At 43.4% G+C, this 21,151-nt stretch overlaps 1 protein-coding gene across 1 annotated transcript in view; it reads left to right on the top strand.

Annotated features, from left to right (window-relative positions):
- LOC116508627 (probable hydrolase PNKD) overlaps positions 1-18,415 on the top strand; it is a 33,840-nt gene extending 15,425 nt beyond the window's left edge. The window contains exons 2-9 of the mRNA XM_032217262.1: positions 4,616-4,731; positions 6,223-6,335; positions 14,118-14,176; positions 14,774-14,866; positions 15,165-15,328; positions 15,692-15,778; positions 16,994-17,109; positions 18,186-18,415. Of these exons, the coding sequence (XP_032073153.1) occupies positions 4,616-4,731; positions 6,223-6,335; positions 14,118-14,176; positions 14,774-14,866; positions 15,165-15,328; positions 15,692-15,778; positions 16,994-17,109; positions 18,186-18,362 (925 nt within the window). The 3' untranslated portion in view covers positions 18,363-18,415. The remainder of the gene's footprint in view (positions 1-4,615; positions 4,732-6,222; positions 6,336-14,117; positions 14,177-14,773; positions 14,867-15,164; positions 15,329-15,691; positions 15,779-16,993; positions 17,110-18,185) is intronic.
- Positions 18,416-21,151: the final 2,736 nt, after the last annotated feature.

Here is a 21,151-nt window from a genome sequence, read left to right as displayed (position 1 = left end):
CCCATAGAGGGACGTCTGTTGACCTTCGCAGATTGTTGGGACAACATCACCAACGACGTGTGGGTCAGGTCCGCGGTCAGATTCGGCCTTCTCTTTGACTTGTACTCCAGCCCTCCAAACCACTTTGTCCCATGCCCCATATCCAGGGATCCTCAAAAGAGGCTCCTAGTAGAGCAGGTCATCCATCATCTGCTCCTCATTCAGGCCATTCAACGTGTGCCTCCAAGCCAGGTGGGACGGGGGTTCTACTCTTGTCTCTTTATTGTGCTGAAGTCTTTGGGGGGCTGGAGAGCAATCCTCAATCTCAAAGTCTTAAATCAATTCATCAGGTACAGGAGATTCAAAATTCACTCTCTCTTGTCCATCCTAGAGAGTGTGCGCAAACACAATCTCCTCACATCAGTGGATCTCACGGAGGCCTACCACCACGTACCCATTCACAAACGACACAGACGGTTCCTCCTCTTTGTCTATGCGGGCCTTCACTTTCAGTATCGGGCCCTCCCCTTCAGGCTATCATCAGCCCCAAGGGTCTTCACCAAGCTCCTGTCAGTCGTAGCAGCTCACTTACATGCAAGACACATTTAGATCTTTTGCTACCTAGATGACATTCTCCTGTTGTCCACGTCACGCAACCAGGCCCTGCGGGATCTCCAGCATACCTTACAGGTGCTTCAGGAGGTGGGATTCTCCATCAATCAGGAGAAAAGATACCTCGTTCCCACCTCTCGTCTAGTGCACTTGGGAGCCCTCATCGACTCCACTCAGGGGAAAGTCTTCCTGTCTCGGGAACGACAGTTCAGCCTCATGGACTTAGCCTTCAAGGTATGGAGGAGACAGCAGGCCCCTCTTCTCCAGGTGTCTCAACTGCTGGGGAAGATGGTCTCTTGCTTCTCCATTGTCCCTTGGGCACGGCTTCACAGCCGCTGCCTCCAATGGTTTCTTCTGCCATTCCAGAAGACCCAACAGCAGCTGTTCCCTAGTGAAGGTCAGGTTGACTCCAGAGGTCCTTCACTCTCTGGACTGGTGGATCTCACTGGCCATCTCTCAGGAGTCCCTCTTCAGGGAACCACCTCGTCTCGTAGTTACGATGGACATGAGTTTGATGGGTTGGGGCGCTCACCTGGAGGATCAGATAGCTCGGTCTCTGGTCTGACTCTGACCTTTCCCACAGTACGAATTGGCTATAGTTGAGGGCCTCCATCTAGCTCTCCTTCAATTCCAATCTTCAATTTGCAACACACGTGCTAATTCAGATAGACAACACAACAGACAAGGCGCATGTCAACCGCCGGGGGGGGGGGGGGCGGCGAGAGCAGTATCCCTCATGGAGTCCTAGGGACCTGGGCGGAAGCCAACCTTCTCTCCCTCCATGCCTAACACATCTTGGGCTCCAACAACACCAGAGCAGACTGGTTGAGCTGCACAACAATCGATCCTGTGGAGTGGACGCTCAACCATCGCATCTTCAAACAGCTGTTAACCAGGTATGAGGCCCCGGTGCTATATCTCTTCGCAACGGCATCCAACAACCAACTGCCCAGGTACCTGTCTCGCTACATGACACCAGGTGCGGAAGGGACGGATGCCTTAAGGTCCAGGTGGCCCCTCGGTCTCCTGTACGCCTTCCTTCCCTTCCCCCTGATACAGAGGGTCATTCAGAAAATGATAGAGGAAGAGGACGAACTCATCCTACTCGCCCCCCATTGGCCGCGCCATCCATGGTTTGCGGACCTAGTTAACCTCTCAGTGGACCCAGAGTGGCATCTTCCCCTGATACCGTCCCTTCTTCACCAGGGATCCATTCACCATCCCGACCTATCTTGGCTCCGCCTAACCGCATGGAGGATGAGCGGGAGGTCTTGAGGGCGGCAAACCTTTCTGAGGCTGTAATTCAAACTATTCAGGCTTCTCGACGCTCGGCCACTAATAGAATCTACGAATCAACATGGCAGACTTTCAGCACATGGTGCCTTTCTAGAGAGATTTCGCCCCTGGAGGCTTCAGTTTCCCAGGTTTTGGAGTTCCTGCAACAGGGACTAGATAAAGGACTTGTGCCTAATACCTTACAGAGGCAGGTGTCGGTTCTCTCTTCGGTTCTCTCTCTTCACCGGGATGAGCCTCTTTCCTAATCCTCATGTATGCTGCTTCATTAAGGGCAAATCTAATATCTGCCCTCCTGTCCCTCGTGGGATCTAACCAAAGTCCTTGACTTTCTCACTGGACCACCCTTCGAGCCTCTCAGGTCGGCCTCCCTGTATCACCTCACATTGAAAACAACCTTTCTGGTGGCTTTCACGTCTGCATGATTCAATAGGTCCTTCCCTCTTCAAGCTCCTAGCCCAGTCTCATTCCCACCCGGGGACATGCCCAGCTTTGGTACGTCCCATGCATGACTGCTGTCTCCACCAACGTTGGAGAATGGGGCGTTGGTTCCTACCTGATAACGCCCCTTCTCGAGGCAGATGGAGACAGCGGTCATCCCCACCCTTTGGTTCCTGGCTTAGTTCATGGAGGGAGTTCTGGAAGCTAGGCTGGAGTTTCAGAGGATTGAAAGCAGTCGACTAACGCACAGCAGTTTACTTATCTCCTTCGTCACAAAAGCGGGAGGACACTCCTCTGAGGTGATGACATCAATTTGGTAGACTCAATTCTATTCGTTACTGACTGAGTTAACCCATGCATGACCGCTGTCTCCACCTTGAGAAGGGGTGTATCAGGTAAGAACCAGCGCCCCATTCTGAGTTTGTGTGGGACTGCTGTCCCAGGAATTTTTTTTAAAAAAAACTGGATACTGTTTCATTGCAAGTTTAGTCTGAAGGCTCAACCATGTGAATGCTGCAGCTGATAACACAGGAAAACTAGATTCTCAGATGTTGCTTTGTTGAAGGAAGTTATTGTAGACTCAGCTTAGAGGCTGCTCAATCTTCCAGGAAATGGCTCTGGAGTGGGGGCACCTTGGGAGAAAAGCTGGCTCACTTTCAAACTTTTATGAATCTAATGTTCTTGAAACCTCCCCAGCCACTTTTAATATAAGTAGCCCTATTCTTCTGTTGCAAGACTCTTAGAAGTATGGGATTACAACCCATCATCCACCCTGAGCATGGGCTAGCTTGTGATCCAATGCATTTTAAGGCTGATGTACTGTGCTGTTTGATGGATGTACCTTTGACATGCAGCTTGTGGGATCTGTTTTCATTGGCGTGGTACAGCTGCTTTGAGCGAGATAGGGAATTTTATTGTAAGCGGGATCTACCTTCATGCCAACAAGCTGGAGTTCACAGTTTTCATGTTTCCTATGTGTTTCCAGTCTTCTCGCACAGAGGTTTTCTGAGCTCATTTCTCTCCCCATTCTCACCAGAATCCTCACCTTTGGCCATCTTTGGCAGCACCCACCACAAATTGCTGCAGAAAATCTTGGCTTGTTGGTGATTCCATATTTTTCTCCAGAAGTTTGTGGATTGATGGGGAGCTTTTAAGAATGAGACATAACTGTAGCCCTTGGTCAACAACAGCCATTAGTTGCTAAGTGATGCAGTTGTAAAATGTGATAGCACATGACTACAATGCTTAGCGACAGCATTCCTGGCACTTCTTGTTGCTGTTGTTAAGTGAATCCTATACCATTATTAAGTGAAATGTCGTGTCTTTGCCATTTGTGACCTCCTGGCTTTTCCCATGGACTTTGCTTATCAGAAGGCGGCAGTGAAAGTCACAAATGGTGATGTTGTGACCACAGCACACTGCAGCTTCGTAATTGTGAGCTAGTAATTGAGTACTGGGATTATCATCCCATGACCACAGAGAGACACTGCACAAGTATAAGAACTGATCATAAATATCACTTGTCAGTGCCTTCGTTTGAACAGTCACTCAGTGTGTTGTCATTAAATGAGAATGTGAATCAATTGCCAAGAGTTTCAGGGTGATACAGTAATGTATGAGGCGCAATTAGGGGTTCATCTCTCCATCAAGAATTCCCCAGAGGGGAACACTAAATTGGGGAAATGTCTTGGCTGCAGTTGGCCTGAAAAACTATTTCTCTGGATTTGTTCTGAGTTTAGATACTGCGCGTGCTTTTTCCAGTATTTTTTATCTAAGGGTCAAAACCCAACAACTTTTTCCAATTCCACTTAAAAAAAATCAGAAAAGCATGTATTTGGTAGGCTCCCTTTTTATTCAGCTTTTATACCAGTTCTGTTAACAGTTTGCAAATGTATTTTTACTAGAGCAATGTAAAAGACATTGCAATTCTCAGTCTTTTTTAATTAATAACCTCAGAAACTTGCAGACAAGACAAAATAAACATCAGTCAAAGAAAGAAAAATAAGCTGGGTGTATACTTGTATAATTTGAGTTTTCTGGCACCTTTGGCACAGCTCGAGGGTGCATACCTGTTTACTCCTAGAATACTGAATGGAGTCTAGATGATATGTTTGTCTCTTTTAATTACATGTACCTCTGCTTTCGGTTTTCTGGATGGTTCAGCAACTCTAGTGGTGGCTATTAATTTCTCTGCTTTGTTAAGTATCATCCTCAGGAATGTACTCTACCAAAGTCTTTGTTTGTGAACTTGTTCTGACTTGCCTCTCTATTTCCCTCTCCGATTCTTCAGGTATAATCTGTATGCCCACACCCGGCTGGGCTACCTGTTATATAAACGGCAGGTAAAGAAGGCACGGCAGCGTTATCCCCAAGGACACTCAGTTCCCCAGCCTGTGGAGTTCAATGGTGAGAGCTTGGCTTTTGCCATTGCATTTTTGGATAGAAGTACCTACTGCATTGTTTTGAGGCAAATTGTTTGTTTTAACTTCTGGACAATGAATTTTGAGAAGTAGTAACTGGATAGTGAAGAAATCCCGTCAGGGAAACTAGCTTCTTGAGATGGCCCAGAATGAATTAATGAGTCAAATTAGGTTTATATGTTTGGGATTCAATCATACTCATACTCCTGAATTGAACAAACAATTTGTACAGAGAAGACTTTTTGTACAGGTGCAAAATTCTACAAACTGACTTTGTCAGAAACCTTGGGAAGGACGCTGACTAGTTTCATGGTTTGCTCTTTGAGATCATCCGAGATTGCAGCACGTTTGATGGAAGAGACAGCAAGATTACTGTACTTGAACTTATATGCCCCCAGAACCCTGGTTGAAATTACTGAGCGTTTTTCTCTATTGCTCATTAGATAAAGTCATTCAAGGAAGTCTCATCTCTCTCAGACTTAGAAAGGTGCTGGGCTGCATAGGCCAATCTTTTAAAATCATTTTTTTGGTAAACATTTTTTATTTTTTTCCTTTTAAAACAAACATTTCATCATTCATTAATCAGTGTGTTGTTTAAGTACAATTTTTTTTTGGTGTCATAATAGTTGCAAGTTACCACTAAATTCTTTTTATATATATTCTTATTTTAACATTACAACTTAACATATCTCCTATTATAATATTTCTCTTCCTAAATTATTTAATTTTATACTTTTTATTCATATTCATGTTCTAACCAGTGATAAAATAATCCCCATATATTATAATAATCAGATTCTTCCTTTCCTTTAATTGCTAGTGTTAATCTATTCATTTCTACACAAACTAATATAATCACATTTTTATTTTTAGGGATTTCTTCAGCTTTCCAATTTTTTGCAAATACAATTCTAGCCACAGTTATTACATGAATAATCAAACATACATTTTCTTTACTTTATTTCCCTGGTAAGATACCCAACAAGAACAATTCCAGTTTTAAGTCAATATGTTGCTGTGTCATCTTCTTCAACCACATTCAAATTCTTGCCCAGTATTTTTTTGCTTTTATACATGTCCACCATATGTGATAATACAATCCCAGTGTTTGGTGGCATTTCCAACATTTGGTTGATTTGTCTTTAAATACTTTTGCCAATCTTTCAGGTGTCATGTGCCATCTATAAAACATTTTGTACAAATTCTCTTTACACGCAGTTGCCATTATTAATTTATAATTTTGTTCCCATAGTTGCTGCCATTTATCTAACTCTATTGAACTTTTAAAATCATTTTTGTTTCCTCTAATTGTAATGTCTCAATATCTTTTTTAAAAGTTCTCTTTTAAACAATTATTCAAGGTGGCCAACAAAATATACTTCCAAATAGCAATATAGATGTTGCAGGTTCAATGGAGGGTTTTCTGGGCTCATTTTCCTCCTTTTCTTCCTTCTTTGCTTTCTGTCTGTTTTCTCAGGTTTGAAGATCCTGCCTATCCCTGTCCTGTCTGATAATTACAGCTATCTTGTGGTTGACACTGGCTCCAACAGTGCTGTTGTTGTGGACCCTTCTGATCCTTTGGCTGTACAGGTGAGAAACCAGATGTGATACCTCTCTTCCAGAGGTGAAGATAGGAAGATTTCAGGAGTGGGGGTCTACTTTTTCTAACTTATTCAGGGATATGGAACCCATGAGCTCTCTAGAAGTTGCTAAATTACCTTCCATTTCTTCCCTCAAAATTGGACCTGTTGTTACAGAACATTGTTTTTCAGCAGCAACCAAGTTCTTCCGGTTCCCCACTCCTGTTGTGATTTGTAGAAGCAATCATATGGTGTTGGGTATAAAGTCTAGTTTTAAAGCACATAAATACTCTTAGCAGAATTAAGAAGTAGGACGTTTTTGTGCATGTGGCTGAGATAAAATAATAGATTTGGATGCTAGAACTGACTTTGAAGTCTGATCATATAAATATCCAGTACTGTTCATTTGTTGTTGTTTTTTATCTCAGTTATTTGAGTCAGCGATGGTGGGAAAAATACATTATTTTTATTTTTTGTTATTTTGTTGTTATTGCTGTTCAGCAATTAGCAATCAGATATTTTCAGATCTATTGCAAATCACCCACCAATCTAGTAACACGTCCTGTTTTGTTTTTGCCTCTTCTGCTGTATAAAGTGGCTCAAACATGGATGTTTGAAATCCAGAAAGGGAAATTAGGAATAGGAATAGGAAAGTTTATTTATAGGCCGCCCTTTTCCCTGGGGGGACTCAGGGCGGCTTACAATCCATAGGGGGGGGAACACAAACAGTGAAACATATAACAATACATAATTAAAAATAAAACACAACATTCATTCATTCAGGTGGGGACGGATTGCAATCTAACCCCAGGCCTGACGGGATAGCCAGATCTTAAGGGCTGTGCGGAAGGTCTGGAGGGTGGTGAGGGTACAGATCTCCACGGGGAGATCGTTCCACAGGGTCGGAGCTACTACCGAGAAGGCTCTCCTCCGTGTAATCGCCAGTCGACACTGACTGGCAGATGGGATTCAGAGGAGGCCTAATCTGTGTGATCGAATTGATCGCGAGGAGGTAATTGGCAGGAGGCGGTCTCTCCTACCAATGTTTTTAAATAGACTCAAGCTGTCCTGTTAAGAAGATGGACTTGGTAATCAGTTGGCCTTACGAGGCTCAAAGTTGACTCAGCCTTCCATCCTTCTGAGGTCCATAAAATAAGGACCCTGATTGTTTGGGGCAATATTCAAATAATGCTTATATTGTAAACCACCCAGAGAGTGCTGCAAAACACAATGGGATGGTATATAAGCCTAAATGCTATTGCTATTCTTTTCTCCCCTCCTTGCACAGTAGAGAGATTGGAGAGGAAGGGATTACAAAAGAATACGCAAGCATATAATGGGGAATACAACCACATTGTGATTCCTTCCTATCCAATATCTTTGTTCTGCAAGGGGAAAGGAATAAAAACCACAGGTCTAGTACAGGACAATATATACTGAATGAAATGATCACAAAACTCAGGAATGTTGCAAATGTCATAAAAGCAGACATTGGTTGTAAATTTATTTTTTTCAGCACTATTGTAACTTCAAATGGTCATTGAATGAGGCAATTGGTAAGCAAGGTCTACAGTATGTACATATGTAGAACCTGGGGAACTATCGCCATGGGAGAATATTAGGGTATAGCACTAGAAATAGCACTTAGACTTATATACCGCTTCACAATGCTTTACAGCCCTCTCTAAGCAGTTTACAGAGTCAGCATATTGCCACCAACAATTTGGGCCCTCATTTTACCCACCTCGGAAGGATGGAAGGTTGAGTCAACCTTCAACTTGGTGAGATTTGAACTGCGAAATTGCAGTCAGCAGGCAGTCAGCAAAAGTAGCCTGCAGTACTGCATTCTAACCACTGCGCCACCGAGGCTCAGTATAAGAAAGATACTTATAAGAAACTACATTATAAGAAATTTCACCAAACCAGTTCTTCAAAGTATTTCCAACCTAATATAACCTAATAAGAGCCGAGGTGGCACAGTGGTTAGGGTACAGTACTGCAGGCCACTTCAGCTGACTGTGATCTGCAGTTCAGTGGTTCAAATCTCACCGGCTCAAGGTCGACTCAGCCTTCCATCCTTCCGAGGTGGGTGAAATGAGGACCCAGACTGGGGGAGCAAGTTGCTGACTCAATTTGCTAAAAAATTTGTAAACCGCTTAGAGGGCTGAAAGCCCTATTAAGCGGTATAGAAGTCTAATAAATAAATAAATAAATAATAACCTTCCCAAACCTGGTGCGCTCCTGGATTTATTTGGATTGGAATTCTTAGCCAGTATGGAAATTCTTGGAGTTGGCAGTCAAAAAACATTTGAGGTGTCAGGCTGTCATTAAACTGAGACATAGTGCAATTTATTTTTATAGTATTGAATTACAAATCAGGAAGTTCCTGGATTTAACTGTCTCATTAAGCAATCTTAAACAAACAGCCATAATTCACAATGTGTGGAAAGTACCTGATCTAAATTCACTACACTTACAAATCACTGTAGAGATCAAAAGAAGATAACATAGCTATTCTTACTGTCTTTATATCCAAGCTTTCTATTTACTCCAACAATCAAGACAGTCTACAACAATTAAAATATATAGAGTATAAATATCAAAAAATTGGCTAAAACCAAAGCCAACATTAAATGCAGTCATTAAAAGAATTTACCGTATTTTTTCCCAAAAAAGGCATGAATAGCCTTTAGGAGGCTTGCAGAGTGGTGCTGGGAGTGGCCCCCCATAAAGCGAGCAAAAAATGGCCCATTTTCTGCCCAAACAATTGCATGCACAGCCTTTTGGAGGCTTATAGGCCCTGGGGGCTGGGGGGGGGGGGCAAAATTGAGCAAAAATGGCCCATTTTTCACTCATCCCCCCCTGCCCCCAGGAGCACACTGGAAGCCTCCTAAAGGCTATGCACGGCCATCTTGGTGAAGGGGCGGGGTTTCAGGAGGCAAAAAATGCTATATTTAGTGTATAAGATGCACCCAGGTTTTCAGCCTCTTTTGAAGGAAAAAGGTGCAACTTATGCTCCGAAAAATACAGTCCATGAAATGTTTGGTAAATGAAAGTGTTTTACCATCTTCTTAAATAGTGAGAGAGCATGAATCAAATGCATCTCCTTATAAGGAGTGCATCCATAGCCTGGAAGCTGGATAAGAGAAGGCATTTGTAATAAGTGAGTATAGTAGTTGCCCAGGTCATGCATGTGAGACTGGTGGTCTTACTAGAATTCTAACCCTAGAATTAAACAGATAAATACATGAAACATAACTCCTCATGCTCAAGGATAAACCGCCCATCTTACTCACCATTAATATTAATAGAGCTCATCTATTCACCAGGTCTTCAGAGCCTTGCAAAAGACTAATGTTAGATGATGCTGTCCAAATCTCAGGAGGAGGATGTTCCACAGGGCAGGTATTTGTCATTGAGAGAGCATGATTTATGGCCCTTCTACTAGATCTGGAGGGGTGGGCAGAAACAATAGAAAAAAGGAGATGGTCCCTGATGATCAAATTTCTGGCAGAAGGGGCATTTCAGTAAGGCATTGCTTCCTGATCAAAGGAACTGGCCAAGTCCATACTGAGTTAGGCAGTTTTGCCAATAATTGTGCCTTAAGCTTTAGTTCAATGTCTGCACCTTAATTTGTGCCTAGAAAGTGCTTGATAACTAGTGCAAACATTTGTTGGCAGTCTTGATATTTACATTCTACATCAGTTTTAATTTCTGGCCATTAAGTACATTACAGTGCAAGGATTGTAAACAAGGCATGGCTCACCTTCACTGACTGGCTCAGGGAAAGATCATAACTAGAACGCTAGCCATATTTTTGCCATGCACATTTTTCATCAGAATTGCCACCTGCTAATTGTGGGGGGCCAATGAGTAATCTTAAATCTCAAACTAGCGTTCTCTGGAAACAGCATGGGTGTCAAACTCGCAGCATCATGTTGCTCTCATGTGACGTATCGTGATGGTTTGCGGAGCTGAGAGGGCGTGGCCTGTGTGTGACGCATTCAGTCCATCGGCTGCCATTTTGACACCCCTGCAATAGAGCATGCTGATTATATCTTTTAAAGCTCTGCATGACCTCCAATTGTTTCATGTAGATAGCATTCAGAAAACAAAAATCTTGTAGAACAGCATATATGTGTGCCAAGGCATAAAATTACAGTTTCTGGGCATGCCCATACAAAAATGACAGAATCTCTTAGAATAGTATGCACAAGATTGCCCATAAATTTACCATAACCAGTGATATGAGAGATCTAAAGGATATAAACAGATTCCATATTCTAACTAGTTTTTTATGTAGGCTATCTAGTAAAGTGACCAAAGGAGTCTCAGTACCATATCCCAGATGAAAATAACTAGAACGTTAAGTAGAAGGCAGGGCAAACTGTTAATTAGTAAGTTATTGTACTTCTACTTTATTTTTCTAAAAGTAAATCCCTAGAGTTTTCTTGATACCTCTCTCTCTTCTCTACCCCCTCCTTTTTAAAAAAAACTTTTAGAGGATAGTCAGATCTGGTTTATGAACCAGCTGCTTCAGGTTTGACTGTTCATGATTTTTGCCTGGAAGTTCTGTTAAGGCTCTTATTATCATGAAGTTATTTTTATATACACTGGAGTAGACACATGCTTGGCTTGATAAGTAGTATGCCCTTTGACCTCCACCTACTGTCCCATCTAAGTGCACATTTGCTTGATTCTCCTTTGACTTATTATTTGCAATCTGCAAAGAACCTTAAGGGTATATACTCTAAGTCAGTTGGCTTCTGCCTTCCTCTTCTCCACTGTTTAGCATGAACGATACCATCCTATTAAGAAAGTACTCAACGACTCTTCAAGTTTGCTTCTTGCTGCCTCCCTCCCATCTGAAGGAAAGCAGTTGATTAAGTAATAGCTGGGGACTTCCAAGAGTATTCCAAAGTTAGAGCGGTAAGAGCAGCAGCAAGGTTATATGATCAAAATCCCTTCCTTCCTGCTTAAGTTTCTCTTCTTCAGAAGCACCTGCCATACTGGCTCTTCCTGTTATTCTCAAGCACCAGCTCTTAACTGTTGTTCAGATGTGGTTGGAATAAAATATCAAGTGTAGCTGTGAGAGGCCAGGGGGATGGCTTAAGAGAGAAAGATCAGGTATCCAGAGTCGGAATGAGACCGTGAGAGGATGCTATAAATGATTTTTGTCTCCCATCCCCTTGGAATCCCCCCCCCAGGGTTTCTATCAAAGCCAGCTTGTTCCAGGCAGACATCTCCAAACGCAGCTCCCAGCTGGCTGGGAGTTACCCAGGTTGTATATTTAGAGGTGGTCAGCTGGGGAAAGAGCTGTTATGATTTTGGTTAGTGAGCAGGTGCTGAGCAGCTACCTGGAAGCATTGGTTGCTGGGTGAGAACCAGAAAATTGAAAATCCTTCCTTTTGAAGGAGTGGGTTCATATTTCACAAGAGCTTCCTTTATTCGTTGCTGTTCCTAAGGGTGCCAAGGTTTTAGTTTGAGCCCATCTTTTCCTAGACTAAAAGAACATAGCTTATTGAAGTCAGGATAATATTTGCATCACTGGATTGGTGCAGTGTCTGTAGATTTGTGATAGGGTGCTCTCAGCAGCAGGGCACAATATGCAATCCCCTACCACTTAAAGACCGGTAGTTATCATGTAGATAACTGCGAAAAACATCTGCTCATTCAGATATTTGTGAGAAAATACTGCAGTAGCTGAAACCATTTAATGCTGGTTATGTTATTGTTAATTAGTATCTTCTGCTTTTTTTATTAGAAGGTTTAACTGCTATATTATGATATGGTGTTTAGTGCCCTTCTATGGTTCTTTTAAGAGGAAAGTTGATATCTAAGTAAAGTGAATAGTTTTCAGATATGAAGATGAAGCAACTACCTAGTATCATAAAGGCAGTTAATTACTCTCTTAAAAAAATAAACACCGTTAAATCAAACCAGATCATCTTAGCAGGCCATTTTGGTAATGGTTTGTGGTACAGAAATCAATAACACTACTTACGAGATTAATGTTAAAGGTATAATAAATAGAGCCCAGCACAGCTAGACAAAAATTCCCAAGTTAATGACAGTTTGAACACTAGATGGAGCAGGTACTTTTGTGTTTTGGATGGAATAATGGCCCACAATCAGAAACTTAGTATCTTCTTGGACACTGAAGCTTACGTATAACTCTCTAGGAGCAGTAGGCAAGGAAATTAGCTTGCTAAATCAGAAACGTCAGCAACTGGTAATACTTGGCATTGACGTGCAAACAGCAGTCAAGTGTGATCTTGTACAGGTGGAGCAATCATGTTTCCTATGAACTTAACTGCCCCTGCTATCAAACCCCTGTCCAAGACTCTTGCCCCCCCCCTCTCTATTCTGATAGAGCAGCGGTTCTCAACCTGTGGGTCGCGACCCTTTGGGGGTCGAACGACCTTTTCACAGGGGTCGCCTAAGACCATCGGAACTCAAACTCTTTAGACTCTAAAGCATGCTATGTCGCTCTCTCTCACGCGCGCACACATGCGTGCACGCACACGCCCACAAATACACACGCAGGCGCACACGCAGGGAAGTAGGAGAAACGCAAATGTAAAAAAAGAAGAGAGGGAGTCTATATGTGTGTATGGGGAGGGGGGAGAAATTGGGTTCCAGCTATTGGGTTCCAAGCCAATCGGAGCCGAGGGGTGGGGTTTTGGCATGACGGAGCATTGGTTGGGGGTTACCACAACATGAGGAACTGTATTAAAGTATCGCAACATTAGGAAGGTTGACAACCACTGTGATAGAGGAACATATTGGTAGTTCAAAATTGAAATGAGGAGTCCTTGGTGCTCTCTGTGCTTGGGTGTTTGGTGGCCTTTTATGGGTCATTTCTCGTAGCTTGATGAAGGCTGCTACAGAAAGCTTCCCTCTGCCCTGTCAATGTGGACATCTCTCTCTCTCCCTCTCCCTTCTTTTCCCAATCCCTGTTTTAATCTCGACTTGCTAACTGTTTCCTCTTAGAACACGAATACTCTGAAAATAGTCCTCAGAGAAGAATTGATAAAAGACCTCCTTTTTTGTTTGTGTCTGGAGCCCTCTCCAACCATTGTTCCTTTAAAAAAAAATATGGGCAATATATGGAAACTAGTTGGAACCTTATAGTTTTACAATTCTATTTTCTTTCTTGTAATGAAGAAATCATTTAACGTTGAAAAATCCTACCGTGTCTGCTAAGGTCCCTTCTAGTTAGCATATCTGTCACCCTCAATGCAGAGGTGGGTTCCTACCTATTTGGTTCGTTTTGGCCAAATAGGTAGTAACTCTAGCGATCATATGACTGTACCAGTTCTATGATCGGCGGTGCCATCTTGATTTTCTCTTCTGCACATGCGCAGAACAATCTTCATCGGGAAAATCTAATTTTTATTCCTTTTTAAATGATGTGCGCATGTGCAGATCATTTTAAGTGAAAATGCGCACACACGCACAAATTCTTTTTACTACTGAACCAGTAGTAATGGCGGCCGGAACCCACCCCTGCCTCAATGGTCCACTTCCATAAAAGAAAACTCTGGAGCCCCAAGCACCAAAAGGTGTGCTTACATCTGCAAAATAATGCATGCATACATCTGTAATCTCCCCCCCCCCTTTCGTCTTCTTCAAAAGATGATAATGTGGTGGGAGTCTTCCTGGAGCAAACTTCTATCATGCACCTGCTTAGTTAGATGCCATACCTGACTCCAAATTCAAGTGGAGGGAAAAAGGTATGTATGTAGTGGAATTATAGAACAGTGCTTGAATTCCCCCTTTTTTCACACAGAGAGTGATTCAGGAAGAGAAAGTGACACTGGAAGCTATCCTGTGTACTCATAAACATTGGTAAGAGATTTCTTTTCCCTTTTCTTGATGGGTTGCAGACAAGGGGAAATGTTGGAAAACTCTAAAATGTGTGTATATTAAGTAAAATCTTAGCAGAAGAGAGTTGTTGCTATCATTTGTTAGGACAAATGTGTGCACTTGAGAAATTAATCTTTTCCTTGGAAGAAATTATTTTAGCACTGGGGTGTCACACTCAAGGCGTGCGGCTGGATCCGGTCCACAGGGGTGCTTAGAGCTGGCCTGCAGGGCCACTCTGGAAACAGTGAAGGATCGGCCTGTGGTGCCTCTACCAGCGAAAACAGAGCTCATGCAGCTCTGCTGGCAGAGGGTTGCAGGAAGCCATTGCAGCCAAATACGGAGATCGGGAGCCCGTGTTCGCTGGCAGAATGCTCGGGCCACCACAGGCACCCCTGATGAGTGAGGTCAAGCTGCCCCCACCCCCCCACCCCGAGGTCAAACAACCCTGATGTGGCCCCCAATGAAATCAAGTTTGATACTCCTGTAGTCTAGCAGGTTTTATTGGAGAATATGCCTATAGATGTGGCATTGCAATCATGATGGAAGTGAATTAAGATGGACATGTGCCTCCTCTGTCAGGGATCACAGTGGAGGGAACACAACCCTGCGGCGATGGTATGGTTCCTGCCGAGTCTTTGGAAGCAGCTTTGATGACATTCCCGAGCTGACAGAGTAAGTGAGCTTTGATTTCTGCTCCCCTTTGGTGAAGGTGGGTATAAAACATGCTGGTCTTACAGTGTGAAGACAAATCCTCTTCTCAGCTAGACCTTTTTTGGAGATTGCATTAGAGAGATAATTGTATGGTCTTGAGAGTGATGGAGAACAATGGCCCTCCTCTCCTGCTGGTCTAAATATTATAAGACGTCTCACCTTATTGTTTTGTGTTCATCTAAATATTATAAGACGATTCTGCATTGGCTCTCTGATGTCCCTTTCAGCTTGTGACCATAAACATGCTGTTCCTTTTCAGTCCTGTCATGGACAAGGAGACTATAGTGATTGGGCGCCTGAACTTCAAGGCCCTCTTTACTCCAGGTCACACTCTAGGGCACATGGTCTATGTCTTGGATGGGAAACCGTTTGAAGGTCCTAGCTCTCTCTTCTCGGGAGACCTCCTCTTCCTCTCTGGCTGTGGTAAGTTTGCGGTTGAAGGAGGAAACCAGTTTGACTTCCTTGTATTTCAGGCTCACCCTCATGAATTATTTCCTTCCCTGATGGGAATTGTGAATATTGCCTCTGTTAGCCATTGGAGGGCAGCAGACACCTCTGCAAGCATCTGGAATGGCCTCTCAGTACCTAAAACATGGAAATATGGACCTTCCTATCTGAAATTATGTAGCGGTTTGTTTGAAGGCGGGGACAAATTTAAGGGGAGGGAAGGCATCAGTAGGTGCAGTATGTGAAGAGGAAACCAACCGTTGTATTGAAATGCAGGCAGCGAAGTGTCCCTCATGTCCTCCTCCTTGGTCAAATGAATTTGTTCCTTGTGATCTCTAGGTCGGATCTTTGAAGGCACACCAGAAACAATGCTGGCTTCATTAGACATAGCAGCTAACTTGGCTGAAGATACCCTGCTTTGGCCAGGTAGACCATGCATCCCTTTTTGTTTTGTGTTTCAACTCCCCTTCCCTCCCCCCCCCCCAGTGTTTGAACTTAGAATAAAAAAACTACATTCTCTCCCCTTAGAGTGCCGCCTTTACCTCCTTGTATGTTTTCTCTGAGCCTCATGGTATTACCTTTGGGAATCCTCACTGAGCCTTACCATGCTTCCTTTCCACTTTTCCCAATAGCAATAGCACTTAAACTTATATACCCCATTACAGTGCTTTACAGCCCTCCCTAAGCGGTTTACAGAGTCAGCATATTCCGCCCCCCTCCCCACAACATTTTACTGATCTTGGAAGGATGGAAGGCTGAGTCAACCTTGAGCCTGGTGAGATTCGAACTGCCAAATTGCAGGCAGCTGGCAGTCAGCAGAAGTAGCCTGTAGTATTACATACTAACCACTGCTGCCCAAGCCTTGCCTCACTCCCTCGTATCCTGATCCACTGTATCCTACCTGGCATTATCTACCTGCTTGCAAGCCCCCTGGGACATGCAATATCCTGCCAGCTTCTCCACTCACTTGGGTTCTGGAAAACTGGCAGGAAGTTGCCTCACCTAATGATCGTGAGATTCAGCTAACAATAGCAACTAGGACTGTAAGAATTGCCATTGCTAAGTGATGTGGTCATGTTTTATAACCACATCTCATTGTGATGGAGATTCCCATCCCTATTGTTATCGTATGTTGAGAACTACCTGTGTGTAAGCAAAGTCCCCCCTCCCCCCACGAATGACCTTCATCAATGATCCAGCAATGGTTCTGAAATGGTATTGGACCACTTAAAAAACTGCCTTGAGCTTGTCCCGAAGATTCTACTAGCACAGCCTGTGGGATTCTCAAAGGAAAACCACTGTTTGGGAATCAGAAATTAAGCAAAATACAGAAGTAGCAGAGATGTTGAGAGACCCTGGATGACTACACCGTATTTAGAGGTGGTACTCAGCAGGTTCTGACCAGTTCTGGAGAACTGATAGCGGAAATGTTGAGTAGTTCGGAGAACTGGTAAATGCCACCTCTGACTGGCCCAGCCCCCATCTATTCTCTGCCTTCCAAGTCCCAGCTGATTGGGAGGAAATGGGGATTTTGCAGTAACCTTCCCCTGCCATGCCCACCAAGCCATGCCCACAGAACCGGTAGTAAAATTTTTTGAATCCCACCACTGACGGTATTGACTGTTCATCCTCTTTCTTTAGGGCATGAGTATGCACATGAATGCCTAATGTTTGCAAGCCTTCTGGAGGCAGAAAACCCCATTCTAAAACAGAAGCTCCAGTGGGTGAACCAACAGCGGCTTGAAAAGAGAAGCACAGTAAGGAGTGGCTGTGTTTGTATCCATGGGGTATTTCTTTCATGGCAGGGGATCCATCCCTCACCACCCAAAGAAAACATGGGGTGGAGAGGTGGGAAGCCATTTTGGGGTTCGTAATTTCTTTAAGAACGACATACTTCAGCAGCTGTGTATGTTTTTCCTTTCCCCCTTTAGTTGCCACATAGCAATCAGATAATCCTCATTTAAAGAACACAGTTGGGACAAGCAACTCAGATCATTAAACTATACATTGGCTTGACAGGATTATATCACTCCCACTTGGCTGTTAAGCAAATGGCAGTCGTTAAACGACACACCACCTGACCCCGACTTGCCATTTATCTGCTGGCTACTCCATTGACTTTACTTAACAAAAAAACCTGTTTGTCAGTGTGCAGATGGCAATCCTATGATCACGGAATGCTGTGTTGGTCAGAAACACCCAGCGGTTGCGAAGTGTCCCAATTCTTTGATCCTGTAACTGTGGGGACACTGCAGTAGTCCTAAGCATGAGAATTGAGGATAAAGGAAACTTTTCAGTGCCATTGTAACTTCGAATGGTCACTAAAGCTCCTTAAGCGAGGACACCCTCCCAGATTAGATTAGAGGCAATACAGTCATCATGTCAGAGCAGTTTGAAGAGTGAGGTTTTATTATTTAGTGTTTTATTAGCAGAATATTATGCTGTACCCTAGGCAATTAATTTTTCCAAGGGGCCACAGGAGAAACCGGGACCATTGTGGACACTGTCGCCTTGCTCCCCCCCCCCCCCTCCTTCCAGAAGCTGCCGCTTCTGATGCTGACTTTCTGCTACTGACCACTATGGCCTGGTCAGGAATGTCCAGTAGGCTAAATGTGGCCCGTGGGCTATAAAGTGCTCAGGTCTGCTATACCTCCCTTTCCTTCTTATATTCCAAAGAATCATGGAGGTATGTCTTTAGAAATGCCCTTTTGTTTAGATAATAGTTCTTGCATGTTTCTATCATGGTTATCTTCTTTACTCTCTGAGAAGTATCTGCTGCTGTTTTTTTTTTCCATTCAGAATAAGTAACCAATTCATTCTCTGTCTCCCACAGTGTCCTTCCACCATTGGTGAAGAAAAGCAGTATAATCCTTTCTTACGGACTCACTGCCAGGAGATTCAGGAATCCATGGGCCTCCAGCGCCAAAGGGATGAGGATTGGGACACCTTCCGGGCCCGGGTACTGAAGGAAGTGCGGCTACGAAAGGATGTCTACAAAGCAAACCTTTAAGTGGAGAGTTCAGTCCAGTGTAGGGGCTGAATCAGACTTCTGTGAGGAGCAGTGCAGGCACAAAATGGATTTTGTCACACTGAGAAACATCCAACTTGGATTACTGGTCTTTACACAACAATATGATGGGAATGGCTGCCTTTACTTTACCTTTTTGTTCAAAAACACTGATTCCAGTGCTGCTTATCCATTTCCTATGATAAGTGGTGATATGATAATCCCTAGCATCGCGTAATGGAGCGAGCTCCTGTTACTTGTCCCAGCTTCTGCCAACCTAGCAGTTCGAAAGCATGTAAAAATGCAAGTAGAAAAATAGGGACCACCTTTGGTGGGAAAGTAACAGCGTTCCGTGATTAGTCATGCCAGCCACATGATCATGGAGACGTCTTCAGACAGCACTGGCTCTTGGGCTTTGAAACAGAGATGAGCACCGCCCCCTAGAGTCCGGAACGTCTAGCACATATGTACAAGGGGAAGCTTTACCTTTACCTTTACCTTATGATAAGTGGGATCACAGCCTCCCAGGAAGAGTCTCGTCTCATGGATGGCAGAGCAATTTTTTTTAAAAACCCACCATGCATCCCCAATTCCTACATGCTGTTTTTCTGCAGGAAGATAAAATATATAGCAAATTGATGCTGAAACAGTTTTTGTGAGTTTAAGCAAAGTTTCTTGCAATTCACTACAAGGGCGACTTCTCTTGTTTCCATTAGCGAGTAATCCACATTTGGAAACTGAGGCTATTTTTTGTCTTCCAGTTGTTGGCTGGCACTTGAGAAGGAAGTTTGGCCTCCCCTCCTTCCTCTGCCAAACTTTTCTTAAGAACCAAATCATCTTGCAACTTGCAGCCGTGTATGTTCACAGTTACTAGTGTATGCTTTTGTTCCACTTTCCCCTATTTTAATAGGACTGAGAAGATTGGAATAACATCTACCACTACACCATGCACAGATTTCTTGAAAGAAAATGTCCAGGCTCAGATCAAGCATGTCAGTGTTAATGTAAAGTCTCTCAGCTCTCACTCTTCATAAAACCCCAGGCCAAATTGCTCAAATTTCCAAGCGAGCAGGAAAATGGAAGAAGGAAGGTTTTTTGCAAGATACTGTTTGGTCTGTCAGCCTTCCTTCCACAGATCCCATGCAAGTTGCTTGCAGAGTGATAGTTTAGGACAACTTTGTGATACTTAACTCAAGTGTCTCAGGACCATTGTCTTGAACTTAGTATTTGTGTTATTGTAAGTAATTAAAGTTACCGTTATCTATAATTGAACTGAGCAAAGGGTTTGAAAGAGATGCTTTGTAACATGCAACAATGTGAGCACAGTACTTCACATTGGGTCATTAAAGCAGCCCTCTGTTTTTCTAAGCTAGTGTAGCTGTTTTGAAAGTGATCCCAGAACCAAGTGACTTAATCTACACACTCATGATTTTTGCACTTGTGAAGTACCTTCTGTGAATGCTTTGCACAGCCAAGTATAATTTAATTCCAGTTAGTCTCTTATTTGTTACAACACCAAGTCTTTATAAGACCAGTTTTTAAAATCCTGAATGAAATAGGAAATAGTTTTATCCCATTGGCTATTTTGTTTGGAGTAAGAGTTTTGTCAGCTATACTTTTCAGTTTGGACTTCTTTCTCAGAGTCTATAAACACTGAATTCTGGAACCGAGAAATTTGGAACACTTGATTTGTATGTACTACTGAGAAATGTTTGCCAAATGTTGACATTTTATGATACCACTAAAATGAAATACCCATTATTTATAACACTATCTTCTCTGCTGAATCTCAGGGAAAATATTTTTAGAGTCCTTAAAAATTGAACAATGACTTTTAAAGCAATCTTATTGTGAAATTGGAATCTACACAACTTTGTCAAAAAGGGAATCGCATCAGAAGAGCTGAACCTGTGGAAGTTACAGTATATGTTGGAAATAAATTCACTATGGAAGGGCAGTGATCTTCTCTACATTCTGCTTTGTTCAGGCTGCCATACTACATACATTTGTAGTAGTAGCTATTTCTCCAGTGTTTACTCTCTTCTTATATTACCAGAACAGAAGGGGAATCTCCAGCCATGAAGATTTAGAGTCTATTTAGGACCAAGTAAAGAATTCACCCTGCTGGAAGAAATGGTGACTAAGACATGGTGAAAGCAAATCTGTGGCTGTTGGTCACAAATGATGTAGATCAAGGATGTCAAACTCATGCCATGGTGGCATCACATGACGTATAAGGACTTTCCCCCTCTTCACTAAATTGGGTGTGGGCGTGGCCAGCACATGAGCAATTCGGCTCGCAGTCTGGGAGTTTGACAGCCCTGATGTAGACCTCCTTTAGATTCAGAAGCAACATGCTTTAGCAAATCAGCAGTTGGAGGGCAGCTGTGGGAATATGAACTATTGCCTTCAGATCTTGTTTCTAGACCAGGGGTGCCAAACCGGATTTCTTCGAGGGCTGGATCAGCATTGTAGTTCTCCATGGGCCGGCCAAGAGGGGCGGGGAGCAGGAAGGAGATGGGATGGACAGTTCCTGCAGCACCCTCCCCGTCAAAAAAGGGCTTGGGGGAGCTACACACACCCTACCTCATTTTCTGCCTCCCCATCCTCCAGCAGCTCTGCTGGCCAGAAATGGGCCGTATGGAGGCCGCACAGCCCATTTCTGGCTGGCAGAGGCACCGCGGGGCCAGTCGTTTGAAATTTCCAGGCCGGCCCCATGGGCCAGATTTAAGAACCATGTGGGCCGTATCCGGTGCATGAGTCTTGAGTTTGATACCCCTGTTCTAGATTTA

The sequence above is a fragment of the Thamnophis elegans genome, chromosome 1, assembly GCF_009769535.1.
Source record: "Thamnophis elegans isolate rThaEle1 chromosome 1, rThaEle1.pri, whole genome shotgun sequence".
Taxonomy (NCBI): domain Eukaryota; kingdom Metazoa; phylum Chordata; class Lepidosauria; order Squamata; family Colubridae; genus Thamnophis; species Thamnophis elegans.
This window is presented reverse-complemented; position numbering and strand designations above follow the sequence as displayed.